This window comes from Squalius cephalus (genome assembly GCF_949319135.1).
Source record: "Squalius cephalus genome assembly, chromosome: 25".
Lineage (NCBI taxonomy): Eukaryota > Metazoa > Chordata > Actinopteri > Cypriniformes > Leuciscidae > Squalius > Squalius cephalus.
Genome location: NC_137146.1, coordinates 30974629 through 30987662, shown reverse-complemented (window position 1 = coordinate 30987662; position 13034 = coordinate 30974629). Strand labels below are relative to the sequence as shown.

Below are 13034 nucleotides of genomic sequence, written 5' to 3'. Positions count from 1 at the left end.
GTACGAACAGCAACTGGCACTCCCGGCCCGCCCCATCGAACAGGCTCAGTAGGTGTTGTAAGGTGGGGCTGGTCGGAACCAATAAGGAGAAATGGTTGGACATCGGTAAGGGTACGGATGGGAAGTCCTCTCAAGTGTCTGTACTTCCGCTTTAACAGCTCCACAGGATAGGACTGGCGCGACAGGTTAAGGTGATCAGCAGTAAAGGCATGACTGATCTGATAAGTAACCTGTGGTCGGTAGATGGGAGAAATCTGGAAGGATATGGAACAATGATATGGTCCAGATCTTCAGGAACACCCTGAATGCCCAGTGCTTCAACGGCAGTGGAAAGCAGGATCGTTCGCTCTGATCCGTCATCCAGGAGGGCAAAGGTATCCAAGGCACGATCTTCATAATGCAGATGCACTGGAACCACCTTGAGCATAACACGGCCGCTAATGGAAGGTTTATCGTAGAAGAACCTATCTGAGGAGAAACTCGTACGGCAACTCTTCTCCACAGTAGCAGGATCCTTTGTAGAGGAAGGACCGACATTTACATTGTGCAGGGGGCGAAGATCCCAACCACGATCGTGCCTACGGATACAGCTCTTAACTTGATCAGGGGTAAGCTGGGTGAAGGAAGCACACTGACTCAGGTAATGCTCAAATGTGTCACAGAAAGGACAATAGCGCTTCGTACTAACAGGCTTGGCTGGCTGAACGGAACCCCTACAAGGCATGAAAGACTCAAATGAGGAAGGGGACAGGGATGAGGATGTTCCAACTCCATGCAGGATAGCAACGGATCTCTTGCCAGCATGTGAGCTCTTAGATATCAACTCTGCATCGTAACTATGACACCAGGGGCCCTATCTTGCGCCCAGCGCAATTGACTTTGTACACCGACGCATGTATCATTCCTATTTTGCACCCGCGCACAGCGGACTTTTCCCTCCACAGAAGCACGTCGGTTAACCCCCTGAGGTCGACGGTATCGCCGGCGATACCAGCTCGCTTTTTTTTTATCAGTGTAAAAGAAACTCATGAATACTCTGTTGACTTTGATTTTCCATAGGAGTTTCATACATCAATCGATTCTGTTAAATGTGTATTATTTTTGTGTATACTCACAATAAAAACAAAGTGTTGTGCTTTTCGCCAAATAAAGAAAAATAAACACGAAGCGAGTTCTGCCTTCTCTCTGTCCGTGTAGTCCATTCTGAAACGCGTCCGAAAATGAATCATAACTCAGCGAATACTTCTCACACAGGCACATGAGATATGTCTTTATGAAGCTTGAAATCTCTTCTTTTAAATGAAGTAATTTATATAAAAAAACAAATGTTTTTAACTCATGTAATCCCTTTGAAAGCAAGGAGAGGTATCGTTTTTCCTTCTCCCTTCATTATCTCTAAATGAGCTGCAGCCGCCCCGCCCCCCGGCGCGATTCACATGTAAATAGTTTACCTGATCTAGTATGCATCGCATACGCCCCCCGATCAATGCCATAAAAGCACAGTTTGTTCATCAGACTTACTGATAGTTCATCGCGTTTTGAGTATGACACGCTTCTCCGGTAATAAAGACTCCCTTCAGATGATTCTGGACAGCGAGGAAGAATGCACCTTTTCCTCAGAGGACGAACGGCAGCATTTTGAAGAGCGAATTCCGCCGAGAACACAATTTCGGAGTAAGTTTTACTTAAAAGTCTTTTGTCTTTTATTTTTCGTGTTCGCATTTATGAGGAAAAAACAATATTACGTGACAGTTCTCCATTATGGACGCGAGCGCTCTAAAAAAAGCACTAAAAGACTTTCAAACTTTCACAGAGACCTCAAAACAGAAAGTACAAATCCTTTCTTTAAAATGAATTTCGTTTTGTATCAATTGTATCTTAATTTTAATAATTTTTTCATTAACAAATTTCCTGGATTTAAAGTAAATATAGGCTAGCAATCACAACATAAGGTGCTTGAACTGGAGATCATCATGAACCAGACCGTAGCCTACTCGCCTCACATGTCTAAAAAATGTGAAATATATTTACAGAAAGCTGGTTCTAAACAAAACCATCCAAAACACTAGCCTACTGCGAAGATCGCGAGTCAATAGCCTATCGTCAACTTCATCTTTGCCAGAAGTTAAATTTAAATCGCGTGTGTGAATGAATGATGATGTTTTAGCAAACTGTATTGCTACTGAGATGAGTAAAAATCGACTGAAATATGAATACATAGATAAAATGTAGGCCTATAATCTTTTTTTTTTTTTTTACAAAGAAAGAGTACACTTGAAATATTGTTGAAATTGTAATTATTGTTGTAATTGTAACCTTTTTAATAAAATAGCAAAACATATTTACAAGATAGATGTAAGCAAAATCTTAAATGGTCAATATAAGTCTTCTAAATATATCTTTTGTCCTTGTATTGTGGCTCAGTCAGTTTCACACCTGAGTGAATGGCTCATCATTATGCAGAGTGGGTGGGACATTGTAATCTAAGGTGTAAACTACTCCTCCCCCTCGCATATTGGCTTTCCAAGCAAAACCTGTTTTACATCAATTTAAATCAATGTATGGTTTTATGTGAACGATAAAGCAAGACTATTTTCACATAATTTTGAAGAAAAAACACTAGGCGAGGACATCCATTAGTCAAAAGTCTTATTGACACATATTTACTATGTGTTTTGTGGCCTAATTTCAGAAATTTTATTTTTTATTTTTTTCAATAACCACGCATAAACATTATTCTCTCAAAAATGAAAACATGTACATACACATGGCTCACATATTATGGTAGCCCTGTTTGTGCTTTATAGAGTGAATTTACACCTTTGCCATTAATATGTTTATAAGCAACTGAAAAAAGCACAAATGTCAGGGCATGTCAGAACATCTCAAGGGCCCCAAAAACAGCCCAGACCCCAGAGGGTTAACTAAGAAATACACTTGCGCTCCCAGGGGCGGTTCAGCGCAAAGAGGCGTGTTCCGGCGCAAACGTTCCCTCATGCTATTTTACAGGTTTAGAAAACAATTCCGCCACTGACCGAAAAAACCTAGTTTAAAGTCAGTGGTGTGTTGCGCATGTTATTCATATGCTATTTTAAGGGCGCATGCTTGGCCATAATCAATGTAGCATGTGCACAACGCACATACACTTTGCTTCTCTCATCTACACAGAAGCAGCAGTTTTCATTTTTGCAAATCATACATTATTACGATAGTTAGATAGATAGTTAGATAGATAGATAGATAGATAGATAGATAGATAGATTATTATAAAAGCATACATCTAGCTTACACATTTACCCAAATTATCATACGCCTGTTTAACCGAAGTTAATTTGGGTGTGTTTCTCCATCCTCAATGTCACTTCTCTGTGTGTTACGGCCCTGACGAGAACGTCGGTCTCCTCGGCTGTGAACCGCTGCCGGCGTGCACCTGGCAAATCCGCCATTATAATAGGTATCCGCTATAGAACAAGCGCGCCTGCTCTTAAAGGGAATGTGAGATGACGCTCTGATTGGTTTATTTCACGTTACGCCCAAACCACACCTATGAATAATGAAGCTACTTCAGACCAACCCATTTTAGATTTGCGTTGGGCGCAAGAGTCATTTATCCCGCCGGTATAATAGCAACAGCGCCCAAGACCCGCCCACAAAGTTACTTGCGTTTCGCGCTTGATACTTGCGTTTCAGATCGTTAAAATAGGGCCCCAGGTCTGGTAACGAAGCCAATTAGAGAGGTCAGTTAGGTTAGGGTTAGAACCAGGTTGATGAAACATATGGCAACGGAAGTCCGCTCTCTGCTCTGAGGGAAGCTTGCTCAGAAGGCGTGTGACGTGGGAACCACAGCTCAACTCCAACTCCCCTTTATGTCCTAAAGTTCTCAACAGGCCGACTAGAGACTGGACTTGGAAAGCGAATTTTTGAAAGGCTGGGACATCACCTCGTCTAACATCAGGACTATCAAGGACACTAGCTATCCTCCTCAAAGCTAACTGATGTGGCTGGCCGTACTTTTCACAAAGTGCTGACATAGTATCCGTGAAGGGGGTAGGGGAATTTAAGTAAGCATCAGCTATCATCTTAGCTTTGTTGAGCTTAAGGTGATCTACTAAGATCTGGTACTTAAACAGCTCATTACCATCTGGGAGTAGCAGGTTCTCCAAGGATATGCAAAGACGAGTGAACTCACTAGGATCTGGACGAGTAAACTTAGGGATCGTAGGAGGGGGACCACAATACACAGACTCAGAGGAAGGGAGTACAGGGCGCACCCTTGGCTCTGCCTGAGGAAGGGAAAGTGTGTGACTAGGATAGGCAGGCGAGGGTATGGCACTAGGAGTGAGCAACTCTCTAAGTTCCTGAGGAGTAGGAGGCGGAAGGAACTCACCAGTCTCTGGAACACTAGGCCGAGACGGGCGTGAACGAGTAGTAGGGAGCTCAAAGGGATACTGCTGAGACTCCGAGACCACAGGCTGATAGGAAGTGGCTGCATCGTACAAATCTGTTTGCTCGTAAAGAACTGTTTGCATGCCATTCTCACTCTGTCTGCACTGCATATGTGAATGTCTGATGTGATGTCTGCGTGAACAGACCAGCAGACAAGTGTGCAACCACTTTAATAACTTTGGCTGCAATACACAACAGTGCCACTTCCTCCACTTATGCATCTTTTACATTAAACGAAATTGGATGCCACTGGTACCCCTTCCAAAACAAGAAAAGAAGACCAGGTCTATCATGTTTTCTGTTTCTTTTAGTCCTGGGGGAAGGCAATGTCATTTTCCATTAGTCAGTAAAATATCTGCATTGTTTGGGTCCATAAAATACTGCATTATATAATTTCTACAAGCATCCTTTCAATATCCATATTAAAGCCAAAAAAAAAAAAAAAAAAAAAAAATCAGAAGGTAGAGTAATTTTTATGCTTAGAATTGCATCTAACCCTATAACATAAAATGTGCTACAGAGATGTTGTCTAGCTGAGACAAGAAACAAGGTAATTTATAAATATTTCAAAACCACTACAGAGATGAATTCCTACTTTGAATGTTTTCTGACTCGATCTGACTGTCCTGAAAGAAATCTAGTGATGATCTGAGTTTCATTACATTACTCATTGTAATGTCCAACATACTCATTGTAATTTACCAATTCAAGCAGGTGCACTGACTTTTGGGAGTTGAAAATCAGCCAATCAGATTGGAGCTTTTGCCATTTTTGAGTGCGATATACATCAGATGGTCAGTAAACGGTGCATGGCCATTTCCATGGGTCTGAGTGAAAGCTCTTATTTGTTGTGTGCTAAACCCAATTGAAGGTAAGTAATGGTAAGGCAGGTTAGCAGCTTTGGGAGCATCAGTCAGCTCGGCACAGTCAACCATGTGTATCATACATTGACAGTAGCTCTGAAGCATCTAGAGACGGGCCCTTTACAAATGCAAATGTGAAAATATCTTCAGACAGCTTTGCTGAGGATAAGACAAGCTTCAGTGCTCACAGACCAATCAGCTTCCCATCAAAGTCACAAATGATTCTTACATTTCTGATTATAGATTTTCTGAAGCGCGGGAAGACTTCACATTTGTGTCCAATCACACTATCACAGAGAAAACGCTATAGATGGAAGTCAGGTATAGACGAATGCTAAATGTGTGTTGTAAAAAAAGAGCCATTAATATAGCCATTGCTTAAATTAAATTAAAACAGCAGATGTGGAAGTGATTTAATTCTTAAAGTAATACTTTGACATCAGCAGAAAATGTCAAACAGTCTGAACTACAAATACATTATGATCGGCACATTTAAACATCAAATAGAACTGGAACATACATTTATACTGAACTAAATTATTTTTGATAAAAGCAAACATTGAAACCTCAAGTGTAAACAAGCTATTTTTTTTTAATTAATAAAGAACCAATTAAAACAGCAGACGTGGAAGCGGTTTTAGGAGCCGCTACCGAGAACACATTCGCCCCTCGATTTCAGCGTAGTCCTAGGGAATATCAAAGGGTTGTGATTGGACGATAGCCTCGAAACCATTTGAATGATTTAAAAAATGAGAAGTAGTATTTCATACTCAATTCTAAAACCAAGACGGCGTCTGATGCAAACCTCCGTTATCTGCAATAATCCTGAGCAACGTCCAATCGTTGCAACAAAAGATAGAAGAATTCTGGAAGCTAGAGCCACCTTTGAGTATCGGGATGCTGGTACTTACTGAAACTGGGCTTTGACTGAAGATGCCAAGCTCACTGAAAGAAGAACAAGGCTTTTCTCTAATTCAGGCAGATAGATCTGTCAACTCGGGGAAGAGCAAAGGCGGTGGCATCTGCGTGTTTGTAAATGACCGATGGTGTAGCCATTCAACAGTCAAATCCATAGTATTTAATCCAGACATTGAACTTTTATGTTTAAGTTTGAGACCTATTTATTTGTCTAGAGATTTTGGGAACGTTGTGAACAGTTGTTGTTTATGTCCCTCCATCGGGTGAAGCGGCAAACATCATTAGAGACTGTATTCAAGCCCAACTTCAACATACCGGGTTTTCACAAATTCACACTTACAAATAAGTCAGATAGAATAATGGTATGTGTATTTGGTGTGCTGTCTGAGGAGAGGCTCCGAGCTCGGTGTTTGGCCCGAACCCCGAGTTTTCCCCACAATTCCTGGCTTAGATAGGAACCAGCCAAGAGTGAGGAGTCGGGGTGAAGGAGGGATGCTGAAAACTGTTGAGGACTTTAGGTGAGTTGACCGTGTATATATATATATATATATATATATATATATATATATAGGCTTCCTCTCATGCTGATAGGATATATGTGGTAATTGATGTGGTAATAAATAAATAAATAAAAAGCATTTTTTGTAATCAACTCAGAAAAATATATTTGTCCTTGCTGCTTTCACAGAATTTTGAAACTTTGATAAGATTATTTCATTAGACAGCATTCTTCCATTGACATTCCTGATATCATCATTTAACCAAGGGACTGACTTGAGTTTAGCATGTTTCTTCCTCGGAGGAGCAAAAGCATTTAAGATCTTTACACAAGTGGAGTTAAAAGCCTTAACATGTTGCTCTACATTTTGATGAGATATAGAAAAGTCTTAAAATGATTGTAGTGCTTCTTCTTATGCATGAAGAATGGACTTTCACCAACAATGAACAAACCCAGATACAAGACGGGTTCAGTGCATTCCCACACAATAGAGCCTTTCCCAAATTAGTCAAACCCAAAAGCGTCAATAAGTATGTTATCATCGTTAGGGACAATACCTCTGACAAAATACATACATTCATGAATACATTCCTTGATACATTTGGTATATGCCAGTTCCAGTAAAAAGAATTGCACATCAGATCTCCGTCTTAAAAAAGTGCCTCTCAAACATGTCTCTCAGTTCCTTGAACAATGTGCTTTGTGTCAAAATATGTTTGTGTGCTCTGAAGTTATCTGAGGGTTGTCATTACACATGTTTATCCAGGAAATATCTATCTGCTGCCTTTCATCTAATCTCAGTCTTTGGTATGATGCCATTGCTAACAGGCTCGCCTAAGGGATGCCAGCACAGAAAAATCATATAAATGCAAATGACACATTCGCCTGTGGAAATATCCACTCTCTCACCTTCCTTTTTTTCATATTCAGTTTTTGTCTCTCATTCTGTTTTTGTCTAAAGTGGTGTAGTTGTCAACTTTCAGCTTTATCATTTCACAGGAAAACAGGAGAAAAGGTCACAGATATGCCCTTACAGGAGAGAGAATGGGAAAGGAGCTTTGGTGTTCTGCTTCAGAATACTTTGAAGAAGAAGTGCATTCATGTTCTCCAGTTGTGATTCCACTTCAACAAACAATGCATGTATTACACTATGATGAAATGTGCCAACTAGTATGGTTAGTACCGCTGGCAATGGCAAACGTCCATGATGCAAAGCTGTTTCAATAGAGGTAGTGAAGATGAGAAGAACATCCTAAATAAACACCCCGAAGAGTGAAACACACCACATTCTGTGTGTCTCCCTCATCCTTCCCATCCTGCAGACTCGACTGATGCGGCATGCGCACTAGGAACCAGGACAGGTTTCAGAAGCACTGACGATGCCTCATCATTTAAAAAACCCACTTTATTTATATCTGAAAACAAAAGCCACCAACAATTGATTGATATCTGTTTAAAATCTGCAAGAGATGTTTTCCCCCAACTGTTTGACTGTTTGGTAACAGGGGCTGAACAGCTGTCAATCATATCAACAAAAGACCAGAAGGCCAGAATTAAAAGACTTTACTCAAAAGTTGCAGTTTACTAAAGGGCAAAAGGTTCCAGAAATAAAAGAGCAAAAAGAATGTAATATTGTAAGATTTATGCCCATTCTCAGTGTGCTGTGAAGTCTACTCCGTAATACCGCGACTACATTACTCTCTACTGAAATTAATACCCATTACGCAGCAAATATTGCATTAGTGCAGCACAGAGAGAACAAAAAAATACCTGTACATGTTTGTATAGCACATGACTGAACTTATTCATGATTCAAAACACTAAACTTTTTTGGTGATTATTTAAAAAAAACAAGACTTCCATGTGAGAAACGAGTGAAGAGTTCTTACCTTGCCCACATACAGCGGCTCCATCCCGGTGTATTCCTCAAGCACAAAGAACTGATTCCAAACCCAGTTGCGTTTGTGTCTCTGCAGGGTGTCCCGTGAGTGTGTGGGGTGTTTGTGGGGTCGGTCAGGGGTCGTGTCAGCAGACCAGATCATTTTCTGAACAGCGAGGAGCCAGACGGCACAACACACGAGACGGCCACAAACACTCATCTAAGGCAACGTGAAGGATCAGCACACGGGAGTGAAGGATCAGCACACCGGAGTGAAGGATCAGCACACGGGAGTGAAGGATCAGCACACAGGAGTGAAGGATCAGCACACAGGAGTGAAGGATCAACACACAGGAGTGAAGGATCAGCACACCGGAGTGAAGGATCAGCACACAGGAGTGAAGGATCAGCACACAGGAGTGAAGGATCAGCACACAGGAGTGAAGGATCAGCACACAGGAGTGAAGGATCAGCACACCGGAGTGAAGGATCAGCACACAGGAGTGAAGGATCAGCACACAGGAGTGAAGGATCAGCACACCGGAGTGAAGGATCAGCCCAAGGGAGTGAAGGATCAGCACACGGGAGTGAAGGATCAGCACACGGGAGTGAAGGATCAGCACACGGGAGTGAACAGGAGTGAAGGATCAGCACACAGGATGGATCAGAGACTGAACAAAAATACATCCGTTCTGAAATATCACCAACGCAGATAATTAAATGTCAAACCCTTGCAGTTTGTGGATTTTCCAAAGTTTTTTATGCACAAAACCTAGAAATCCTTGAAGTGATTACAGTGATGTCATTTCTGATGGTTCAGGAGGAGTTTCTGATGCCTGTCAGAGAAAGAGAGATAAAACAAGGGTGAGAGGATCTGCCTTCAACTATTGTAGGCTTTCTGAAGAAGAGTTGTTGCAGCAAATGCAGCAAGTTTGGGTGGTTAGCAGGGTGTTGCTAAAAGCAGATGGTGCGTCTTGCTATGTTTTCTAGGGTGTTTTCCCCCCACACAAAATTGTAAAAAATAAATAAGTAAAAATGTATTTTATTAATTGAAATTAATAATCATTATTACAATATAAAAAGCAATAATCAACAATAATGATTTTCTCATAATACTGCAGCCCTACACTGTAATAATGTTTTCTAATATTTATATAATTGATATACTTTATAGGCTATACTATATTTGCATACATATTTATATACACACTATATTTATATTATGCAAAGTTATTTGATTATTTGAGTGACTGTTTTATATCGACTAATCCAGGTTATTGTCACAATCTCACGTGTCTTGTGTTTTGTAAGACTTTTATGTTGAAGTGTATTCTTAGTTCCCAATGTTTCTGTTCACTTCCTGTGTTTTGTTCCTGTTTTGCCTTGTACCTTGTTTATTGTCGTTCCCATGACATCTAATCATCCACACCTGTCCCCCATCAGCCCCTTGTTAACCTGTCTATTTAAACCTATGTGCTTCAGTTGTTGGTTGTTGTTCCTGTTATTCCTCTCCTGCCTGCTCTATGTGGATTATGCTCTTGTTCTTGGATTATCTGTGTTTATGTTTTATTAATAAACCTCTGTGCTTGCGTTTGGATTCTCGCTTCGTCTCAAGCCTGCTAACACCTTACAGTTAGATAGGATGCCAAGTCTACTTTCAGGTGAGACATTTTAAACCATGAAAGGTGTTTTCCTGTAATTTGTCACCCTTCTGTAGAATGCTATAACAAATGCTTTTCTTAATAGCACAATAACATAATTTAATGTGAAGAAGAATGTATAAGTACATATATGAATGTAAACCAGAGGCAGCCTTTGCAATTGGGAGGCCTGTTTAAAAAAAAAACATATTGTATGCAATTCGACTGTAATTACTTTTACCTGTTATGTTTAACTCATATTTCACACTTAATAGTCTATTTATATTATATCTACTGCTATCCACGCAACAACCGACACCAAATCAACATTCAATCTTCGTCAATTCAGTTTTCACCTCAAATTGCAGCTTGGACAGTTTAATGACAGGCCTTGAAGAGCAAAGAAATTAAAATTAGAGAACAGGGATTAGATAAATAGTTTAATAGGAATTAGTAATGCATTATGAATAGGATAGGTACATCAAGAGGAAATATTTTACACTCCGAATTTGACATTTATAACTTGGCTTGAGGCTTTCCGATGACCAAGTGCTCAAAAGCTCTGACAAGCGAAACTACAGTATGTGCTTATGCAGCGATCTCATGATGCCGTGTTCATCAGTGACAGCCACAGGAATTATTCTCATCAGCCAGGGGCGGACTGGCCATCTGGAGCACCGGCACTTTTCCCGGTGGGCCACTGGCCAATGTGGGCCGGTCCACCCGGTACACAAATATATCTTTTTTTTTTTTTTTTAAATGACAGAAATCTAAAACCTAAACCTAATATTACATCTCTACGCAAATGGATGAGTGAGTCGATCGCGCTGGCGCGGGCGCGGCCGACAAAGAGTATGTTTTGTGTGCATGTGAGTGTATTGCCCTCCCTCCATGTTAATTAGTTTGGTCTACTCCATTGCGTATCTCATTTAAAGAGAGAGAGATTGATCCGTTACAGTGAATTTCTCTGAGAAGATAATTACAAATAATTGTCCATGGATGAAAAGGTGGAAGAAAAGAAAAGGTGGAGCTGAAAAGTTATGTGTTAAAAAAAAAAGCATCAGTTTAATGTCACATGATAGCACGATGTTTTTTCTGTTTGTTTCCCTTTGTTTTACAAATATGACCTAATATATGTTGTGTTACTTAATATAAATGTTTAAAAAGCATTTATTTTTGTATTGTGTTATATTTTTATGCTATAAGTGGTGTTAAATATTATTCTGCACATTAATGAGCCAATGTGTTATGATGTGGGATGTGGTGGGCTGCTGTGGGCCAGAAAGTCCAGGACCCTTTTTGGTCCCAGTCCACGCCTGTTATCAGCCACATGTGCCAGATATAAATAAAAATGAAATGATAGGGAAAAATGAAACAAAAATTGCCAGGAGGTTGCGGCAAATCATTGTCTTTACGAGTCATTCAGTCAAAAACATCCATTCAAAAACGGCTGACTCATTCAGTGACAAAGTTATTGTGACTGACTTGTTGCCTCAAGCAGTGTTTGTGCATGAAGGTACATCACGAAAATGATTTCAGACAGACTTCTGAGGCACAGTGACAATTTAATGAACTACAGCAAAATATAGAGCTTTGGTGAAAACTAAGTGAATATTTAATTGCTACAATAATTTCTCACTAGAAATAACATTAAAAGTGGAAAAGGTTTATATAAAACGTACATTTACACAACTTTCAGACGCCATGTATATTTTTAGCTCTGCACTTACTGTAGGTTTGATGAATGGATTTAATCTGAATGTACTGTAGTTTACATGAACACTAAACGTGATCGGGTTGATGTGCGCATTTAAATGTCACAATGTCATGAAGATGCAAGGAGATGAACCCAAATGCAGACAGTGTACAATGAACACTAGGTTTATTGGTACAAAAACAGGAAAACAAAACCCACGAGGGGGCAAAACATGGACAGGACAAGGAATCTTAGGCTGACAAGACTAAACTATGACTAGACAATAAACAAACAATACTTCTAATAAATACTCTCACAATGACAAGACTTTCCACAAGGTACTCACAGGTATGATTAGCAATGATAATGAATAACACTCATGTAGGAATCACAATGAACCGACACAGGACAGCAAACACAAGGGGATAAAATAGGGAGAAACTAATGAAGACAGCACATGACACAGATGAAACAATAATGACTGATGAGGAGAACGAGGGGGCGGGGTAAGGTAACGGGACGGCTTTCACTGCAGCAGACTCAGAGACGGCTTTCACTGCAGCAGACTCAGAGACGGCTTTCACTGCAGCAGACTCAGAGACGGCCTTCACTGCAGCAGACTCAGAGACGGCCTTCACTGCAGCAGACTCAGAGACGGCCTTCACTGCAGCAGACTCAGGGACAGCACCCTCAGCAGCAGACTCGGAAATGACCCCTCCCGCAGCAGACTCCGGAATAGCGCCCACAGTCACAGCTGTCTCCACCGCAGACTCAGGGGAAGGCAGAGATTTAGGACTGTCAACTCCCTTCTTCCTCCTCTTCCTCCTTGGTCGCGGTGCAGAGACCATAGCCGGAACAGCGACAGGTTGGGGGAGCTCAGCAGGAACCGGTATAGAACAGGTATAGAAAGGTCAGTCTCAGGCAGGATCGACTCTGTAACAGAGGACTCCGAAGCAGATTCCCACGAGAGACGTCTTCCCCATTTTCCACAGAGAATTGTGGGTGCGGGTGATGCCTCAGGAGTCACAGCGGAGTGAGCCTGGTCCCCATGCGTGACCACAGCTAAAACACGACCTTCCGGAATCACGGGCAG

At 41.0% G+C, this 13034-nt stretch overlaps 1 protein-coding gene across 1 annotated transcript in view; it reads right to left on the bottom strand.

Annotated features, from left to right (window-relative positions):
• The window catches only part of LOC307153687 (cadherin-7), a 106604-nt gene extending 97802 nt beyond the window's left edge, over nucleotides 1–8802 (bottom strand). The window contains exon 1 of the mRNA XM_079863305.1: nucleotides 8616–8802. Within this exon, the coding sequence (XP_079719431.1) occupies nucleotides 8616–8768 (153 nt within the window). The 5' untranslated portion in view covers nucleotides 8769–8802. The remainder of the gene's footprint in view (nucleotides 1–8615) is intronic.
• Nucleotides 8803–13034: the final 4232 nt, after the last annotated feature.